This window comes from Chelonoidis abingdonii, chromosome 25 (assembly GCF_003597395.2).
Source record: "Chelonoidis abingdonii isolate Lonesome George chromosome 25, CheloAbing_2.0, whole genome shotgun sequence".
Taxonomy (NCBI): Eukaryota; Metazoa; Chordata; order Testudines; family Testudinidae; genus Chelonoidis; species Chelonoidis abingdonii.
The window spans coordinates 20516002-20537347 of record NC_133793.1 but is presented as its reverse complement, the minus strand read 5'-3'; the positions used below and the strand labels follow the sequence as shown (position 1 = coordinate 20537347).

At 46.8% G+C, this 21346-nt stretch overlaps 2 protein-coding genes across 4 annotated transcripts in view; one reads left to right on the top strand and one right to left on the bottom strand.

The window, feature by feature from the left end:
- Positions 1 to 21346, top strand: part of HNRNPR (heterogeneous nuclear ribonucleoprotein R) — a 667870-nt gene that overhangs the window by 531205 nt on the left and 115319 nt on the right. The gene's annotated exons all lie outside the window — the stretch shown is intronic.
- On the bottom strand, positions 3529 to 19642 carry DNAJC8 (DnaJ heat shock protein family (Hsp40) member C8). Its single transcript, XM_032805933.2, has 9 exons — positions 19540 to 19642; positions 17350 to 17451; positions 15514 to 15570; positions 14339 to 14405; positions 10412 to 10506; positions 9279 to 9350; positions 7272 to 7363; positions 6610 to 6685; positions 3529 to 4307 (listed from the first exon to the last, which is right to left on the bottom strand). The coding sequence occupies exons 1-9, from the start codon at positions 19606 to 19608 to the stop codon at positions 4185 to 4187; spliced, it is 753 nt and encodes a 250-aa protein (XP_032661824.1). The 5' UTR covers positions 19609 to 19642; the 3' UTR covers positions 3529 to 4184.

Here is a 21346-nt window from a genome sequence, read left to right as displayed (position 1 = left end):
TTAGCTTAAGAAAGAGAAGGTTAAAGGGGTTATGAGTATAGTTGATAGGTATTGACATGGGCAACAGCTATTTAATAATGGGTTCTTCAGTCTAACAAAGATATAACATGATTCAATGGCTGGAAATTAAAACTGAAACAAAGCATGTTTTTACCAGTACGAGTAATTAATCATTGGAACAATTTATCAAGGATCATGGTAGATTCTCCATCCCTGACAATTTTTAAATCGAGATAGGATGTTTTTTAAAAGATCTGCTCTAGGATTGTTTTGGGGCTGTTTTCTGGCCTGCTTACACAGGAGGTCAGACTACGTGATCACAGTGGTCACTTCTGTCCTTGGAATCTATAAAAACCACTTTGTTTTACAAACTGAACATGAGACCCAAACCAGCCCAGCAGCATCATTTCAAGGGGCTGGGGAAGTCTTTATCTGGCAATGGCAGGGTGCTTGGGCCTCTACATGCCAAAGATAGACAACTCCAGTGCCCAAGGGCATCCAGCCTCCTGGCCAGAATAGGTGGGACACAGGCAGGAGTCTGGAGGAGGAAATCATACAATTACAAAGACCGTACAGTCAGCACAGGAAGGAACAGCAAGAGCCATTGCTGGATTTTTTTTTGAGCTATCATGGCAAAGCCAAGCAGACCTTTCCCTCACAGCCAATCAACAGGCAGGTGCTCCAATTTGCAAAATAGTTCTGCTGTGGTATGAGCCTGCAGAAGCAACCCTGCAATCAAGAGCAGCATTGTGGGAAGCGTGGCCTCATGGAAAGAAGATTCAACCTTGACAATGGAGTCATTGCTGTGATTCTAACACACACTGAATAGAGTGCCATGAGGCAGGCTGCCAAATCATCCCCCCGCCAGAAAGCAGGGGTAATTTCTACCAATACTGGACTCAACAGCTTTCACCAGCCATGAGGGAATGAAAACCACGTGGCACGTCACATGTCAAAGCTCCACCAGCATCTCCAGAACCAGACTGAGCAAGATGGATGGAAACTCCTCTGGCAAACACATCCTAGTCGTGCTCCAGACAGCCAGTTCACCACAACCAGCTGATCCCACCTCCAGACAGAAGCCAGCAATACTTGTTGGTTCCTCGAAGGAACAAGAGTGTGGACACAGTCACCTCCCTGCAGGAACTAGCAGCACTACACACTCTACCTGAGCTCAATTCCGGTCCTCAGAGAATGGCAGACTGTTTTCCAGCATGTACAGGAAGTGCAGCCCCCGCAACTGGAGATGATAGAGTGAAGGTGATTCATGGAGCAGCAGCAACTGCATTCGCTCAGCTCTTCACCAGTCTGACTCTGCACATTAATGCCCATTGCATCTGCTTATGGAATGAAGTGCCAAAGCAGTGGCTTAGAGAAGGGATCTTCACTCTCCAGAGCAGGGGTCGGCAACCTTTCAGAAGCGCTGTGCCGAGTCTTCATTTATTCACTCTAATTTAAGGTTGTGTGTGCCGGTAATACATTTTAATGTTTTTTTTAGAAGGTCTCGCTCTATAAGTCTATGTATTATATAAAAAAAATTGTGTTGTACTGTAAAATAAACAAGGTTTTCAAAATGTTTAAGAAGCTTCATTTAAAATTAAATTAAAAATGTTGATCTTATGCTGCCGGCCCACTCAGCCCACTGCTGGTCTGGGGTTCTGTTCCACTAGGCTGGCAGCGGGCTGAGCGGGACCTGCAGCCAGGACCCTGGCTGGCAAGGGTCTGGCAGCCAGAACCCCAGACCAGCAGCAGGCTGTACGGGACCAGCGGCCGGGACCCCAGAACAGCAGTGGGCTGCTGCCAGTCTGAGGTCCATGCCCACATACAGTGGGTACCTACCTTCTCCCTGGTTCTGGCCCATTCTCTTCCTCTCCCTGCACTGAGCTGAGGGTGGGAGTGCACTGACCACAGGGCTGGGAGTGAAGGGTCTGGCCAGGAGCTACAATAAGGGAGGGGGCTCAGGGTTGGGCCAGGAGGTTTGTGTGTAGGGCACTTACCTGGGCAGCTCCGATTTGATGTGAGGGTGCAGGGGGGGAATGTGGGGGGCGGGGTGCAGGAGCTCCTGTTTGCTGTTCAGGGTGGGGATGTGGGGGGACTGGGGATGTTGGGGGTGCAACAGTCAGGGCAGAGGGCTGGGGGCATGTGAGGGGGTGCAGGTGTTAGGGCGGGGGCGGCTATGTGTGGGGGTGCCAGAGTCAGGGCTGGAGTTGTGGGGAAGTGAAGGAGTCAAGCAGAGATCTGGGTGTGTATGAGGGAGGTACAGTGCTCAGGGCAGGGAGTGTGCAGGGCTGCGGGGCTCAGGGCAGAGGACTGGGTGTGGGGGGGCGGTCAGGGCTCAGGGCTGGGTGACTGCCCTCCTCAGAACCCCCAACTCCCCCGCTCCTTGTCCCCTGACTATCCCCTCCTGGGATCCCTGCTCCTAACTGCCCCCCAAGACCCCATCCCCTATCTAAGTCTCTCTGCTCCTTGTCCCCTGACTGCTCCCCAGGACTCTATCCCCTACCTGTCCTGACTGCCCCAACCCTTATCCACACCCCTGCTCCCAGACAAACTTCCGGGACTCCCCTGCCTATCCAACTGCTCCCCGCCCCAACACGACCCCCAGAACTCCCAACCCATCCACCCCCCCCTCGCTCCCTGCCTGCCCCAACCCCTCTCCACACCCCTGGCTCCTGACAGGACCCCAAGAACTCGACTCATCCAATCCCCCCAGATCCTTGTCCCCTGACCACTCCCTCCAGAGACACCCCCATCCTAACTGCCCCCCCCCAGGACCCTCCTTGCTCCCTGTCCCGACTGCCCTGACCTCTATCCACCCCTTGCCCCCTGACAGACCCCGGGACTCCCATGCCCCATCCAACCCCCCCCTGCTCCCTGACCACCACCTCAAGACCTACCACCCCTAACTGCCCTACTCGGGGTCCCACCCCCACCCAACCCATCCTGCCTTCTGTCCCCTGACTGCCCCCACCCCTTATCCAACCCCAGACCCCTTACCATGAGGCTCCAAGCAGAGCCAGATATGCTGCCCCACGGGAGCGCGCAGCCCCACCCCTGAGCACTGCGCGTGCGACGGCAGGGCTCTGGTTGAGCAGGGAGTATGTCTGCCTCCCCATGGAGCCAAACACTGCCCCAAGGGAGCGGGCAGCCCTGGCCCCCAGAGGACTGCGCGCATAGCAGCAGGGCTCATGGGGAGGGAGGAATGCGGGGGAGTAGCAATGGGGAGTGGAGGGCAGAGGAGAGCGAGCCAGGCTGAGCAGGAGTCGTGGCAGGCAGCAGCGTGCCATTAAAAATCTGCTCACATGCCGTCTTCGGCACGCATGCTATAGGTTGCCGACCTCTGCTCCAGAGTCAAGTCATAGCAATTTCTATAGTGACCATCTAATAAGTTTGCAAGCAGGTGCTGGAGCAGAAGCTGGCCTGAGGAAGCATTCAGACCAAGCAAAGAAGTGCCAAGTACCAGAGGCTGATGTTCTCCCTCAACAGCTCAAATTTGCATCTTTGGAATAATTCTGCACAAGAATCAAATAACTTGGGTAAAAATTTATTTTACATACAGAACAGATTATTTTCTTTACAGGTGATTAGCAAGTCTGAAATTCCCAGAGCTCTGAACTGGAGAGCCAGGAGATTGCAGTTTAGGAATCAGACACGGGGTGGCTTTCAGCACTACACACTTTGATGGGGAACTGCAGAAAGTTTAACTGCGTAACTCCAAGTCAGGCTCAAGCCCCCACCACCTGTGTCGGGCTGACAAATGACCCCCGGCTCGTAGAGATCTTTCCAAAGTCTGATTCACTGAGAAGGACGAAGCCTGGGAAGGTGCCAGGCACCATTTCAAGCTTCTTGTTTAATTCGACTCTCACAAAACTATACATGAAGGTGGTGGAACAACACAATCTCTGTGAAGTACAAAACATTAAGTTACAGGGCTGCAAACAAACAGGACAGCAACAACAGCAGGACCTTCCTAAGCTGGTTATTCTATGAGCAGCTGGTTCATGACTGATTTTATACCACGATCCTAATTCAAATGTACAGAGTACAAAAAATACTTTGACCAATATTCAGCTGTACCAGAACCAAGCAATCTACTAAAAGCAAGTATTACTCTAGAAGCCAATAAGTCCTTAAAAGCAGGGATGGGGCTGAGAAGACTTGCTCGTGCATAGCTGCCGCCAGACTCATTCGCGCTGCTCCATTTTTACTTTGGGAGGTCTCAGGAAGGTCCTGTTTTTTTTTTCTTTCTTCCCTTTTGTATTTGCCTGGAAGTTTCTCCAGCTGTCCACACGGCCATCCCGACTCTCCTGAACAGGACAAAGGAGGAGGAAGGGTTAATAAGAGCCAAAAATGGGTCACCTCCTACCAACTCCAGCAGATTGCAGGCATTTTCCTCTTTGCCCGGCAGAGGGCACTCCCCACGGAGATCCCCTAGCACAGTGGCCTCCAGTGGGGTACACCCCCTCAAAGAGGGCATGAAGGAACTTTCAAGGGGCACCAGAGGGGTCCTTGACCAGCCCCCACAAGGAGTGGGGAGGGAGCACCACCCGGCCCTGCTCTTGGCCCCGACTCCTGACCGTGGCTCTGGCCCCACTCTCGGACTCGGCTTCTGACCACAGCTTCCGAGCTGGCAAGAAGAAGGCTGCTGATTGGACGTATACACCTACCTAAAAGGTATCAAGCATTAATAGTATAAACAGGTGCCAGGATGGCACCAGAACAGTCCGGTATGAACACATTCTACAGAGATAAGGAGGTACAGGCTGACCCATCCTAAACAACAGAGTCAAAAGGATAATACGATGGATAGACCTGTTTGTTTGAACCAACATGTACCAAGAGAGGCAGCACCCCAACACACAGAGGGGTTGTACCTCGATGCATCAAGAGGGTTGTGTAACTTGTTTGTACCTGTGTATAAAAGAATACATCACTGCACCCTGGGCCAGACAAAGACATTGCCCCAGGGGAGTGTCCCACCACTGACTGAGCCAGTCCATTGTCAGGGGCACATATTTGTAGTATGTCCTGTAGAGTCTGTGGGAAACTATTACAGTGCTTCATTTGACAATAAACCTGGCCGGGTGCCTTTGTACCTTACGTCTGGGTCATTGGGGGTTCTCTCACAGTTTGCTGTGTCAGTTATCTGCAGAGCCAGACCAGCACACAGAGGGAACACACACACGCAGCCGACTGTTATCATCATTGAACAGTGCAGAGCACCACACCAGTGGCGTCTGATATAGGAAACCATTTCTCACTGTCCAGGGACAGACAAGGCACTAACTGATCCTTTCCTTTCCTGACTCCTAGAATTCTAGGAAGCAGACTCAGACCGGAGCATGATGCAGCAGAGAGGAAAGCAAGACGTACATGAACAAACACTAGCGAGTCAGATGGAGATGCAGCAGGAGCATTACTGGAAAAGTTAATCCATCCTAAAATACAAACGTGGGTCCAGTTTACATATAAAGTGCAGTTATTGTCTGGAACGCAACTGAATAAACACGGTTCCTACTCCGGAGACCTGCTCCCTATGTGAAGCTGTCAGAGCTACTGGCTTCAGTAACATAAAATGAGGTTAAATTACCCTGCAGAGCCTCACAGCTCTGGGAGGGAAGCTGGATTCCCCTTTGGCTCTCAAGCCAGAATTGTTCACTACATTCTGATTGCCAAACCTTTGTTGCTGGTGTTGATGCACATGCCAGAAAGAGCCTTGAGTGATCAGCAGGAGCGTATACCACTGGCTGCCAGAATTTTTTATTTGTGAACTCGGCGGGTTTGAAATGGAATCAGAGGAACATGGAACTTTAGGGTGCCATTTTCAGGGTCACTTTCCAGGTCCGAATCCTCATTTGAAGCAAAAACATTTGTCTTGCAGCACTGAGATCTCAGAGGACAACCTCTCCTAGAAACAAGAAACCTGAAACAACCTCAGCAAGGGTCTCCCCTCCAACAACACACACAGACTCTGACCAAGAATTCACACGCTCTTCTGTCTCAAAACCTTCTCTCCCAGCTAGAGAAGGGGGTGGGGGAGTGGTCAATTACTCCAGCTCCCAACATTAGCATACCTAGAGAGGAGCTCCACCTCTGCCCCCATTTGGTCTTTGATACTCTGCACCTCTGGCAATCTCAGCAAATTGAGATGGCAATTTCTGTGACGCAAGCACCTGACCACCTGAAACTAGCCTGGGACCCACCGACTAATTCCATACTGGTTGTTGAACAGCCATCAGAGGTTAACTGTTATTGGTCACCAATGACCTGGGCTCAGAGGCAACCCAATCTCCTGACTTGGGGTAGATATCAGTCGGTGACCTGGAGGTGAAAGACACTGGACTGCAATTCACCAGACACCTACTCTCAGAAGGGGCAGTGAGACACCCTTCAGTACTCATGAGACATGCATGGGTCTGGTTTCTGCCCATTAAGGCAGAAAACAGGTTCCTGCAGGATCCTTCACTAAAATGTGTCTACTTGGAGTGCCTCGTGCCTTTAGTAGATGGGGTGATCTTCCTTGTTCTTCGTGTACATGCTCTGCAGCCTACCCAAGAGCGGATATGACTCTCTAAATGCAGGTAGCAACTGGTTATGCTTGCAGATTACCTCAAAGTTCTTCTGCCATTCTCGCTCTCGCTTGGCTTTCTCTTGAGCCTCGATTTCCTCCTCTCTCTGTCGCTTCCTGTACAATAGGCCATAAAGCAATAGTTATGGACCCACCAGCATCTACATTAAAAAGACACACAAAATCCCTCACCACAGAGACATATGCTCTGATTGTAAAGGGGAGACTAACTGTTTATCAGAACAGATGGATGAAATACTCACTTCTAAGCATCTAGTAGAAGAAAAGTGCAATCTAAGGTAGCATTATTGATACAAGACCCTACTTGCAAACCATACAGATGAAAAAAACTATACACACACACACACACACACTCACTCTAGACCATATAAAAAACTGACTGGTGAGCCACCAAGACATGGATGTCACCAAAGGACATCACACAACACCCAAAAGATTTCAGGCACATAATTAACATTAGGAATTTAGCCCTTTGTACACAAACACACATGCCATTTTATTTAATTGTTCCTCTGGGAAATGCCAGTATCCTCAGTTTAAAACAACATTGTGTTTACAAACCAAGTCTCCACACAGTAAATTTACACACACAGAATTCTGCAGTCATGACACAGTCTCTCTTCTCAGTATACTTGAAAAAAGACCATCTTTCACACAGACAGAACTCCAGTGTTGCTCGTACCTTTCATGCATCTCTTTAGCTTCTCTCTCTTTCCTTTTAATTTCCAGTTCAGCAAAGAGCTTCATTGTTTGTTTGTACACAGCCTGTTTAAACTGGAAGCAACAGAACTTTATTTCAACAACATAATGTATCGTAATGTGGTTACATAAGCCTCTGTTTTACACTAGCATCCAGGGGTTATTAGGGACAAGTAAGAAGCTTCATATGAGACCCATAGTCAAAGGGCATTAATCATAATGTGGTGTTGGCACAAAAGCTCAACTCTTGACATCCAAGTTAATGCATTTCCATTGACCTCCACAGGAGCTGACAGGTCAGCAGGCCACTCCAGCCTTCCCTTGCTACCTCAGGATCCCTGTTACCAGCAACTGCAGAGCCAGAGGAACAGGATAATGCTGCACAGAAACACTCTGGTCACACAGCCTACTGGGTATGGATGGCTGGAGTGACGAAGTGCACCCCACTTCAGTTGTGCCATTGGTGGGAAAGGAAGGGGAAAGCATGCGGGGAGGGGGGTACTTCTGCACAATGCCACTCTGCCCAAAATCCCTACCCAACACCTCCTTCCACAGCAAGAGAGTCAAGTATCACCCAAGGTCAGAATCATGTACCTTTTGGAGGCCCACAGGACAGAATTTTAATGCTCAAAAAATTGTAATGCTCTCTCATTTACAGGGCAGCCAGCCTTAATAGCAACCCAACATAATGGGAGGCATTGAGGAGCCATCTCACATTATGGCCTGCCTCAGAAAAGAGCTTTGTTAGCCTGCCATAGTCTGTTTTCCCCCCACTGTATTACTAAAGCAGAGTCGGAATTAAAGCTCTCACTGACAAGCCCTGCTACCCTTCTGTTGAGTACTGCAATGTAGCCTTGTCTGCTGCTACAGAAAGGACATGAGGTCACTACCCAGGTATTATGGACTTCACTGCAAAATCATTCTACACTAAAAAACACGCTGAAAAAGGGGAAGCCTGGGTTTAAATAAAAGAACCTTTAATAACATATATAACAAGGAACTTCTAGAAACAAATGGAAAGTAAACAATGGTACTTCAATAAGGGCTCTTTATTAGCTGTCAAAAGAAAGTCCCTTTGTAAGAACAAAAGGCTGAAACTAGAAGAACATCCTTTAGTTTCTAAATACGTATTGAAACATACGCTCTTCCAAGCCACAGACAAGTGTTCCCGTATCATTATAGACATAAAAAATGCTTAACAGTCCCAGATTCCAAGGTCAGAAGGAACCACTGTGCTCACCTAGTTGACCTCTAGTCTGGATAGTTCTCTGAAAACATCCACTCAATGTGCAGCAGCAGTCACACAAGCTAACAATGTTAGGAACCATTAGGACAGTGATAGATAATAAGACAAAAAACATCATCACATACTATATAAATCCCTGGTATGCCCACACCTTGAATACTGACAGGAGTTCTTGTCGCCCCATCTCAAAGAACAGATATTAGAATTGGAAAGGGTACAGAAACAAAAATTAGAAGAACAGCTTCCATACAAGGAGAGATTAAAAAGACTGGGACTGTTCAGCTTAGAAGAGATGACTAAGGACTGACATGACAGAGGTCTTCATAATCCTGAATGGTAAGGAGAAAGTGAATGAGGATGTGTTATTTAGCCCTTCACATAACAACAACAACAACAACTAGGGTCACCTGATAAAATGAACAGCCAACAGGTTTAAAACTAACAAAATGAAGTACTTCTTCACACAACACACAGTTGCCATGGGATGTTGTGAAGGCCAAATATAACTGGATTAAAAAAAGAATTAGATAAGTTCATGGAGGACAGGTCCATCAATGGCTGTTAGCCAAGATGGTCACAGGTGCAACCCCTGTTCCAGGTGTCCCTAAACCTCCAAGTGCCAGAAACTGGGATGGGATGACTGGGAAGGGATCACTCAAAACTGCAGAGGGCCAAGAACAGATTCCTCTTTGACTTTCAGCCCCTTTAAACCATCCCAAAAATATCTGCTCTCATTCAACTTACTACTTCCGGATCATCCTCCTCTACGTTGGTTGGCTTTCCTTCCTTCTTTAACAACTTCTTTTTTTCTTTCACCTAAAAAGCGTCATACATCAGAACAAAAAGAGCATTTTATTGGTGTTAGGTTAGGGGTGTCCAGCTAATTCTGCAACCCCAACACACCATGTAACTAAGTGTTTTGCAGAGAGACCTTAACCTGGATTTGTGTTTTACATTACATCCAAGTGTTAAGTATCATAGGGGTAGCCGTGTTAGTTTGTATTCACAAAAACAACGAAGAGTCCAGTAGCATCTTAAAAGACTAACAGATTTATTTGGGCATAAGCTTTCATGGGGAAAAAACTCCACTTCTTCAGATGCATGGAGTGAAAATTACAGATACCAGCATAAATATATATTGGCACATCAAGAGAAGGGAGTTACCTTACAAGTGGAGAACCGATGTTGAAGCCCAATTCTTCACGTGCCAATATATATTTATGCCTGTATCTAATTTTCACTCCATATATCTGAAAAAGTGGAGTTTTTTTACCCAGGAAAGCTTATGGCCAAATAAATCTGTTAGTCTTTAAGGTACCACTGGACTCCTTGCTATCCAAGCGTTGTGGCTCTATACACACACACACACACACACACGCTTACTTTGTACCAGTCTACTGAGAAGTTTCCCACAATCGCTATCAGAACAGATGAGTTTCTTGGTTTAGAGAGTCACTAAGGTTCCCCTTATCAGCCTCTCTCTCCAGTTTAGTGGGTGTATGACTAAGCCTACCTTTCAGCTTCCTCCATCACTTTACAGGGCTTCTTCCCAAAACAAACCTGCCCCATTACACATCCAGTTCTAACCACCCTCTGCCTCCCTGTGTTTGTTCAGTATCATTCACTCTTAGAGTTTAAGGCCAAATGGGAACATTAGACCATCTACTCTGACCTTGAGTATATTGCAGGCCATTACATTTCACCCAGGCATTGAGCCGCATTCTCGCTCATGCATCTGGACTGTAGAGCTCCTTGGGGGACAGATCTGTTCTGGGTTTTGGACAGCTCACCTATTCTGCCTTTAGCATACACTGTGCTGTACAACTAAATGACAACAATTCTCTAAACACCAAGGGCTTCACACATGAAGTACTTACAGTATGTTCCACATATTCTTTCCCTGCCTGTATCACATCCAAGGCCCTCTTCTTTTGCTCCTGGTCCAGTAGCAACTTGTATGCTTTGTCCACAGCTGACAAGAACATAAGAACATAAGAGTGGCCATACCGGGTCAGAACAAAGGTCCATCTAGCCCAGTATCCTGTCTTCCAACAGTGGCCAATGTCAGGTGCCCCAGAAGGAATGACCAGAACAAGTAATCATGAAGTGATCCATCCCCGTCGCCCACTCCCATCTTCTGGCAGAGGCTAGGGACACCATCCCTGCCCATCCTGGCTAATAGCCACTGATGGACTTATCCTCCATGAACTTATCTAGTTCTTTTTTTAACTCTGTTATAGTCTTGGGTTTCATAATGTCTCTGGCAAAGAGTTTCACAGGTTGACTGTGCATTGTGTGAAAAAAATAATTCCTTGTGTTTGTTTTAAACCTGTTGCCTATTAATTTCATTGGGTGACCCCTAGTTCTTGTGCTATGAGGAATAAACATATCCTTATTTACTTTCTCCACACCAGTCATGATTTTATAGACCTCAATCATATTCCCCCTTAGTTGTCTCTTTTCCAAGCTGAAAAGTCCCAGTCTTATTAATCTCTCCTCATATGGCAGCCCTTCCATATCCCTAATCATTTTTGCTGCCCTTCTCTGAATCTTTTCCAATTCTAACATATCTTTGAGATGGGGCGACCAAATCTGCATGTACTATTCAAGGTGTGGGCGTACCATGGATTTATATAGAGGCAACATGATATTTTCTGTATTATTATCTATCCCTTTCTTAATGATTCCCAACATTCTGTTTGCCTTTCTGACTGCCGCTGCACACTGAGTGGATATTTTCAGAGAACTATCAACAATGACTCCAAGATCTCTCTCGAGTGGCAACATCATTTTATATCTATAGTTGAGATTATGTTTTCCAATGTACATTACTTTGCATTTATCAACATTGAATGTCACCTGCCGTTTTGTTGCCCAGTCACCCAATTTTGAGAGATCCTTTTGTAGTGCTTTGCAGTCTGCCTGGGACTTAACTGTTTTTGAGTAGTTTTGTATCATCTGCAAATTTTATGACCTCACTGTTTACCCCTTTTTCCAGATCATTTATGAGTATGTTGAATAGAACTGGGCCCAGTACAGACCCCCGGGGACACTACTATTTACCTCTCTCCATTCTGAAAACTGACCATTTATTCCAACCCTTTGTTTCCTATCTTTTAACCAGCTACCAAACCATGAGAAGACCTTCTCACTTATCCCATGAGAGCTTACTTTGCTTAAGAGCCTTTGGTGAGGTACCATATCAAAAGTTTTCTGAAAATCTAAGTACACTATATCCACTGGATCCTCCTTGTCCACATGCTCAGTGAGCCCCTCAGAGAATTCCAGTAGATTGGTGAGGCATGATTTCCCTTTACAAAAACCACATTGACTCTTCCACAACAAATTATGTTTATCTATGTGTCTGACAATTTTGTTCTTTACTAATATAATAATAATAATAATTGGAGATATACCCATCTCCTAGAACTGGAAGAGACCTTGAAAGGTCATTGAGTCCAGCCCCCTGCCTTCACTAGCAGAACCAAGTACTGATTTTTGCCTCAGATCCCTAAGTGGCCCCCTGAAGGATTGAACTCACAACCCTGGATTTAGCAGGCCAATGCTCAAACCACTGAGCTAGTTTCAACCAGTTTCCTGGTAGTGGAGTCAGGCTTACTGGCATGTAATTGCCAGGGTCACCTCTGAAGCCCTTTTTAAAAACTGGCATCACATTAGCTATCCTCCAGTCATTGGTACTGATTTAAATGACAGACTACAGTTAGTAATTCTGCAACTTCACATTTGAGTTACTTCACAACTCTTGGCTGAATACCATCTGGCCCTGGTGACTTATTACTGTTAATTTATCAATTTGTTCCAAAACGTCCTCTAATGACACCTCAATCTGAGACAGTTTCTCAGATCTGTCACCTAAAAAGAATGGCTCAGGTTTGGGAACTCCCTCATATCCTCAGCCGTGAAGACTGAGGCAAAGAATTAATTTAGTTTCTCCGCAATGGCCTTCTCGTCCTTGAGTGCTCCTTTAGCTTCAAGATCGTCCAGTGGCCCCACTGGTTGTTGAGCAGGCTTCCTGTTTCTGATGTACTTAAAAAAAAAAAAAATTTGCTATTACTCTGAGTCTTCGGCTAGCCGTTCTTCAAATTATTTTTTGGCCTTCTCAATTATATTTTTACACTTCATTTGCAAGAGTTTGTGCTCCTTTCTATCTTCCTCACTAGGATTTAACTTACACTTTTTAAAGGATGCCTTCTTGCCTCTCACTGCTTCTTTTACTTCGTTGTTTAGCCACAGTGGCACTTTTTTGGTTCTCTTACTATTTTTTTTAATTTGTGATACATATTTAAGTTGGGCCTCTATGGTATCTTTAAAAAGTTTCCATGCAACTTGCAGGGATTTGACTTTTTGCACTGTACCTTTTAATTTCTATTTCACTAACTTCCTCATTTTTGTGCAGTCTCCCTTTTTTAAATTAAATGCTATAGTGTTGGGCTGCTGAGGTGTTTTCCCTGCCACAAAGATGTTAAATTGAATTATATTTTTTCACTATTACCAAGCGATCCAGCTATATTCACCTCTTGGACCAGATCCTGTGCTCCACTTAGGATTAAATCAAGAATTGCCTCTCCTCTTGTGGATTCCAGGACTAGCTGCTCCAAGAAGCAGTCATTTAAGGTGTCAAAAAACTCTCTCTGCATGCTGTCCTGAAGTGACAAGTACCAGTCAACATGGGGATAGTTGAAATCCCCACTGAGTTTTTTATTTTAATAGCTTCTCTAACGTCCCTGAGCATTTCAAAGTCACTATCACCATCCTAGTCAAGTGCTCGGTAGTATATACCTACTTCTATATTCTTATTATTAGAGCATGGAATTGCTATCCATAGAGATTCTATGGTACAGTTTGGTTCATTTAAGATTTTTACTTCATTTGATTCTATGCTTTCTTTCACATATAGTGCCACTCCCCCACCAGCATGACCTTTTCTCTCCTTCCAATATATTTTGTACTCTGTTATTACTGTGCCCCATTGATTATCCTCATTCCATCAAGTTTCTGTGATGTCTATTATATCAATACCCTCATTTAATACGAGGCACTCTAGTTCACCCGTCTTATTATTTAGACTTCTATCATTTGTATATAAGCACTTTAAAAACGTGTCACTTTTTAGCTGTCTGCCATTACGTGATGTAATGGAATGGGACTTTAATATGACAAAAAACACATTGACAAAACACTACGAGTTTTAGTTACTACGTGATTTTTGTATACTGTTTCCAGGGATCTCCTAGGTCAGTCATAACTTGACTAGCTAGAAGAACTTATCATCAATACAGACTCCAATGGCACAGACCTTCCCTGGGCCACACTTAGGATTCATTAGGCTTGAAATTGTCGGTCCCAGTAGGTGGTGGGGTTTTAGAGCACCAGGCAGTTAGTTTTATGCTGCATGACTCCTACTGGCTTTAGTGCAAAGTGCATGGCTAAAACCCACAAAACACTGCCCTCACACTGTGCACATGTTTTTCTACTGCAGTTAGAGAAGTCCCACTAGATCTATATGCCACTTGAGTTTCAATTTGTCTATTATCAGACTGTAACAAAGCAACTGCTGCCACCTAGAGGAATTCTGCAGCTGTAAGAGAAAGTAATCATACTGAATATCTGTATTTCTCTCTCTCTCTCCAAATGCATCTACACTCAAGGTCCAGTTTGCAGTTCCTCACCATCCAGGGAAGAAAACAAGTTCTCTCCTGATCTAATAAATTAAAACATCAAAACCAGCTAAGGAGAAAACACCAGTACAATAGCACCAGATGTGACACTGTCAGGGATATTACCTTCAAAGGCCTTCTGGGCTCTTTCAGCATCATCTTGATTTTTGTCAGGATGTACCAATATGGATAACTACAAAGAACGAGAAAGTATTGCAAGATTAGAATAGTTTTTACAGATAATGGATATTTCATAGATGCCTCCATGGAAAAAAGCACTCTTTCTGAGGTAAGTGACATCCGACAGGAGAAATGCATCAGCTAAAAAAGGTATCACTCTGCTTATATAGCACAGGAGTCTCTCCTAGTGAAGAGAAAATTGACTCACTGGAGCTTCCCCACTTAGTGTGGTATCAGTAAAGGTCTGAAGAGGACATTCTAACCAGTGGCAGCTTTACGGCTAAATTTAGGTGGGCATCATGATTCCACAGATCCACATGGGTTCAATAAAAGCACTTCTGACAGAACACTCACTCTTTAGCTTGTGCTGATTACAGTGTAGAACAAACACCCTTCTTTAAGTCCCGCTGCTCCAGAGGCCCCTGTCCACTGCCTAGCTCAAAACTCTGCTGCACACAGATATGGCCTACTCCTCAGTGAGGTTATTTCTAGGGCACAGGATATTTCAGATGAAAGGCCTGAACACCCCTCACTCTGCAAGGGATGCAAAGTGCAGAGAATTAAGATCAGCAAGTCATAGACACTGAGAAATAACTCCGGGCATCCTGACTCCCAGCCGCATGCTCATTTCCTCAGGCCATAGGAGTATTTGGGGGAGATGCAATGCAACTGTTGGGAGTAGAATCCCCTTCACCACATCCTGTTCTCCCACAATACCGGGAAGTTCCCTGGCAGGGTAAGAAAGTTGTTCTGCAAAAGTCAAGTGCTCACTGGACTCCTTAGCTACACATACAATCCATCATTGGGGCAGGGTCATGGACTTTGCTAACATAAATATGCACTGAGCGCTTCAACACTCTCTTGGTCAAACCAAGACCAGTTTCTTCTCAGACCTGGCCACGCACTGCTCTGCAGCAAAGGCTATTTCCCCACCAACATGCAGCCTTCATACCTCAGCCATTACAGATAGCAAGAGCTGCTCCAAAAAAGTGCAAGGGTTAGTCCCTACTGGGCATTCTCCTTATGCTCATACACAGCTGACCCAGCTTTGTTCAAGTTCTCAAGGTCCCTCCAGAGACATTCGGCACTATCACAGCTAGACTAACACAATGGCCACATACCTGCCGGAATCTCTTCTTTATTTCTTCATCTGTGACTTCAGGATCCATCTGTAGTACCTAGAAGTACCCACAGCAGAGAGAGTTTCATGACAGGCACCAATTGTCAGGTTCCCTGTGGCCCAGCCCTGTAACACCTGTTTCACTGGCATACAGGGACAAAAAGTCAGTCAGAGGGGGCATGGCTAGAGCATGTTACTGTTTCAGTCTCCAGCTGGCCTCAGTATCTCAATGATGCAAAGGTGCCAGGAAGCCACCTTTAGCTGCTAATTCCAATTTCAGCCTTGCAGTACAGCTCAACTTGTCTAGAATAGAAAACTGGAGTTGGTAGTATTTAGTGAAATACTGGCAGGTTAAGTCATTTTTAACAACCTGTTTCCTGCCCAAAATTACTAATATCAGTTTTGATTATTGATCTGATGGAATAGCTATGACAGTCTCTACCATTAATACTGTTTGTTTAATTTACGCATTTTTCTCATCTTGAAATGAAAACAGACTGGTGATTTCACTGCCTGGTTCTAGAGCAGCAGTTGGCAACCTTTCAGAAGTGGTGTGCCGAGTCTTCATTTATTCACTCTAAATTAAGGTTTCGCGTGCAAGCAATACATTTACGGTTTGTAGAAGGTCTATTTTTATAAGTCTATAATATATAACTAAACTATTGTTGTATGTAAAGTAAATAAGGTTTTTAAAACGTTTAAGAAGCTTCATTTAAAATTAAATTAAAATGCAGAGCCCCCCGGACTGGTGGCCAGGACCCGGGCAGTGTGAGTGCCGCTGAAAATCAGCTTGTGTGCCACCTTCGGCACTCGTGCAATAGGTTGCCTACCCCGGTTCTAGAGTGACAGCCTTGGGGTCCGGAGTTTGGAAGTTTGTCTGAGGAAGTGCCCACTAGGGTGTATTTGAATTTAGGAAATCTCTCTTATGAACTGGTCTGCTGAATGAAAGATCTGGGGAACTTCTGTGCTAGCTCAACTCTTGAGTCTATAGGCACTGCCATGGATGATGTTAATTAAAGAAATTGGAAATTAACTTTAATTCCAGGAAGAAAGCCTCTGTGTAGCTGTTGGATTTCATAGGGTTTTCTGAAAACATGTGTCCACTTTCTAACCAAGTGTCAGGATTCTGTGCAGAACTATTCTGCAGACTCACACTGGCAGACAGAGCAATTGGGCTCCTCTTTAGCTCAAACTCAGGAACATGGAAGGCTGAGAGTTTCTCAGGCTAGAGACAGGAACAGGAGATCCTGCACAAATGCACCCTCAGAAGAGTCAATTCATGCTAATGTTTGTTATATGTACAGCACAGCTTCAGTGCTTTGCTACACCATGAATGCATGATGCAGTGCCCAAGGGGCCACACTCTCATTTCACATATCTTGTTGATCCTCTAAAGTGCCACAAGTAACTGACCTGAATTTGCTTACTGCCCTGAAAATTACATAAAACTTTATTCCAAGAAGCAATCTGTTCTAAAGCTTTGCTTCAGACATCCAAAATAAAATGCACAAGCAGTAAATACCAATGGAGTCAAAAGTCTGACAAGACCAAAAGCTGGTGAGACAATCGTGTTATACCCTCACCCAAAAGATGCCAGCCATAAACCTGCCAAGTCTCCCAGTGATACAGCATACCAGTGAAACCTGCCAAAAGGAGGTGCATGTACAGCTTGTGCCTCTTATTGGCCGAGCAGGGAACGTGAGGACACAGTCTGACTGGTGAACCCTTGCTATCCAGAACTATGCCTGGATGTATTTTTCAATGGTTATTAAATATCCAGTAGGTATACAAGGATCTCTAAGTAGGAGTCAGTAATACGGAGAGGGCTCAAACTTACTTCAAATGGATTCAGGTTGAAATAGGAGGATCCAGGTCGGGTCAGTCTCTCAATCTGGTTTTTTGGCGTTAAAACAGAGTCACGCTTTTCTATCTGCTTCACCTGCAGAGGACACTTCATTAACTGAGTGATCACCACATAATTAGTCGCATTCTCATATGACCACCATGACAGAGGGTTTCATTCAAAGGCAACCTACACAACATCCCACCCAGACTCAGGTCTGCAGCCACCAGCTCAGTGGGGACTTTCCTTGCTTAGGTATTTTCTAAGCTCAATTTATTCTTTTGCTGCATAATGCTATAGAACAATGCTCTCTCCATCTTCTCTATCTCCTCAGCCACAACAGTCCAGATACTGCTTTTGCTTCTTCCTGAACTAACCTGTTCAGCAGCTGTGCCCTAAACCCCATACCACCTGATTCTTGACATCCTAACAATGCTGCTCACTTTCAGCCTTCATCATTCTCTAAGCTATATAAACCGCCCCTTAAGGTCTTTCTATACACAAACCTTCATGGGTTTAACTAGATGTGTGATTTTAAACTGATTTAATTAAGCTGTCACAAATGTGTGCGCAGATTTATTTATTTAAGAGTGGACTAATTTTGGTTCATCTTACTATTTTTTTTCTTCTCCATAGAATTAAGCTAAACTGAAATAAGAGTGTCCACATACATACATTGGTTCAAATGAACCAGTTTAAAAGTCAATTTAAGTTAAACCAACACAATATAAGAACAGCCATACTGGGTCAGACCAAAGGTCCATCTAGCCCACTATCCTGTTTTCTCACCGTGGCCAATGCCAGGTGCTTCAGAGGGAATGAACAGAACAGGTAATCAAGTGATCCATCCCATCACCTGTTCTGGCAAACAGTGGCTAAGGACACCACTCATATCCAGACAGCGCTCATGTTAAACTGATGCAAGTTTGTGTGAAGATAAAGCTTAACAGTCAGGAAAAAGAAAAGAAAATCCTCTGCACTTGAGTGGGATGGCAGATTGTTTAAGAGGCCAAGTGATGAGGTGGAACAGATTCAGCAATGGCGCAGTGTTCACCGTGCACACACAAAGCCGCTTCCAGTGCAGGTATAATGAACAAGGGGAGCTGTCTGAAGTGTACATTTCCCATGAAGTGTGATCCTCAAAATACAGTGTACAGTATGTACCAACTAAAACATCACACATTAGGTCCCCTTCATTGCAACAAGGGTGGTGAGATGAGCCCCCTCTTGACAAGGAAGGGAAAGACCCCTCGGACCGGCAGCTTTTAGGTCACCTTGAGAGCTTGAAACGGAGATTCAGCACCCTTCATCTGTCCTTGTCATTTACACGCTTCACTCTGCTACCCTACAACATGCAGTCTGCTGGGTTAACTCCTACTTTGTTACAGGGGCCAGCATACACTGGAATCTAATACTTGCCTTATCCAGTATCGTGTTACTCTGACAGAGGTAACTTGTTAGTTACCTTCCTTTGGGGTTTTGTTGGGGTTTTGTTTGGTTTTTTTGGGGGGGGGGGGGGGGTAGCATAAGGATTGTAGTCCACTTTAAAAAAAGCAAAACCATTCTTTATGTCAGAAAAAAGTAAGCGTGCATTTGGGAAGCTGGTGGGTCTCACTGGCTGAAACACTGCAGATAAATGTCTAGTCGATCGTGCTGCCATTGACACTAATGTTGCCTCTATCCACCTTGTTTCTCTTCTAGGGTCTGCCTTAAGAACGAAGTCTAGAAAAGTCAGCGGCAGAAGCAAAGAGAAGCTTCCCAGTGATTCCAGCCGCATCGCTGAACCCAGGTTTGCATTGAGAAAGAAAAGTGAAGCTTCAAGGGTGCAGCGCCTGAAGCCAGAGGCCAGGCCTGCGCCCAGGTATCCAGAAACCGGGGCTGGTGGCCAGCAGCGCCCCGAGCACAGCGCACCCCGCCGGGCAGCGGGCGGGGCTAGCGCGGGCCATGCCCCTGCGCTGCGCCGGGCGCCCCGCGCGGGCAGGGGCAGGGGCAGGGAGCGGGGCACGGCCGCGCCCAGCCTCGCGGCGCGGACGCTGCAGGTGTGGTGGGGCTCGGTGCAGCTGCCCAACTGCCCCAGCGGCGGCTCGTCCGGGAGGGGGCGAGGAGAGGCCCGGGCCGAGCAGCGCCTCGGCAACCCAGACGCCACGGGAGGGGCCGCCCGGCCCGGTGAGCCCGCGCAGGTACCTCGCTGTAGAAGGTGAGAAACGCCTCCTCGGCGGTGCCCCCCGCCCCGCGCTCCCCCGGAGCCGCCATCGCCCGCGCCACGTGACACGGTGACCCCCACGTGACACAGACACCGTGCCCAACAGGGGCCGTCAGCCGTCACGTGATAGGAGCTCGGTTTACGCAAAGAGGCCACGCCCTGCCGGGCCCCGCCTCCTGCTCGCCTCTGGGGAGGGCGCGAGGCCCCGCCCCGCTTGCTCCGCCATGGTCCTGTTCTGGGCGGGGCCGCGATCTCGCGCCGCTTCGCAGTGTTGTGGCTCGTTACGTGCCGGCGTAGCGGCTGCTTGGCGGTGCGGATCGGCTCTGCGCAGGGCCGCCCAGGAACCTGCCTGTGTTCTCCTAAAGCTGCTGCCTGTTACTCTCCTTGGCTGCCTGCTCGTTCTTGTGTTATGGGGGTTAAATAGCTTTCCCTTGTTCGCTGTCTTCGCGCCCTCAAGAGTTACTAGACCTCTGCCATGGCCCCCAAGTCCTCTCTTTATTCCCAGTCATGTTAATTTCTCTTCCGTTTCGTACCCCTGATCATTTCAGCTGCCGTCTCTGTACCTGTTCCAGTTCCAATATCTCCCTTTCGGGATGGGGTGAGCAGATCTGCAGGCAGTACTCGGTTCTGTTTGTATAGAGGCAACATGATCTTTTCTGTCTTATTATCTAGCCCTTGTGTAATGAGTCCCAACATTCTGTTGGCTTTTTCGACTGCTGCTGCACATTGAGTGGATGTTTTCAGAGGCCAGTGTTGGTGAGTATCTGAGTGTCTGTTGGGGGACAGTCTGTTACTTTGATTGTTCCACGATCACCACTCCCAAGAGAAGGAGGCAGGTGGTGGTGGTCGGGACTCCCTCCTCAGGGGGACTGAGTCATCTATCTGCAGCCCCAACCAAGAAAACCGAGAGGTCTGCTGCTTGCCAGGAGCTAGGATTTACGATGTGATGGAGAGACTGCCGAGACTCATCGAGCCCTCAGATCACTACCCCTTCGTGCTTCTCTACATGGGCACCAGTGATACTGCCAAGAATGACCTTGAGTGGATCACTGCAGACTATGTGGCTCTGGGAAGAAGTATAAAGGAGTTTGAGGTGCAAATGGTGTTCTTGTCCATCCTCCCTGTGCAAGGAGAAGGCATGGGTAGAGACCGTTGAATTGTGCAAGTCAACAAATGGCTACGCAGGTGGTGTCAGAGAGAAGGCTTTGGATTCTACGACCATGGGATGGTGTTCCAAGGAGGAATGCTAGGCAGAGATGGGCAGGGCCGGCTTTAGGAAGTGCAGAGCCCAATTCAGACAGTTTTGATGGGGCCCCAGGAGGATGACTAAAAAAACCCTATACATGTAAAAAAAACAGGTCTTTGGCAGCACTGAAGGACTCGCTGCTGAAGTGCCGCCGAAGACCCAGAGCAAGCAAAGGACCCGCCCCCAAATTGCCGCCGAAGTCCCAGAGCAAGCAAAGGACCTGCCGCCGAAGTGCCGCCGAAGACCTGGAGTGCCGCCAGGTGAGTAAAAATTAAAAAACGCACCTTTAGCCAGGGAATGGATTTTCACTGGGCGCGGGGCCCTCTGAGGCTTGGGGCTGGATTCGGGGGAATTGGTGGAAAAGGCCTAAAGCCAGCCCTGGAGCCGAGCTCCACCTAACAAAGAGAGGGAAGAGCATTTTCGCAAGCAGGCTGACTAACCTAGTGAGGAGGGCTTTAAACTAGGTTCACGGGGGGAAGGAGACCAAAGCCCTGAGGTAAGTGGGGAAATGGGATACCGGGAGGAAGCACGAGCAGGAGAGT

Coding starts and splice junctions, on each gene's coding strand:
- DNAJC8 (XM_032805933.2), bottom strand. CDS start 19,608: ATGGCGGCTCCGGGGGAGCGCGGGGCGGGGGGCACCGCCGAGGAGGCG. Junction 15,571..17,349: donor TCAACCTGAATCCATTTGAA/GTAAGTTTGAGC, acceptor GGGTACTTCTAG/GTACTACAGATGGATCCTGA. Junction 4,308..6,609: donor AATGGCAGAAGAACTTTGAG/GTAATCTGCAAG, acceptor TGTCCTGTTCAG/GAGAGTCGGGATGGCCGTGT.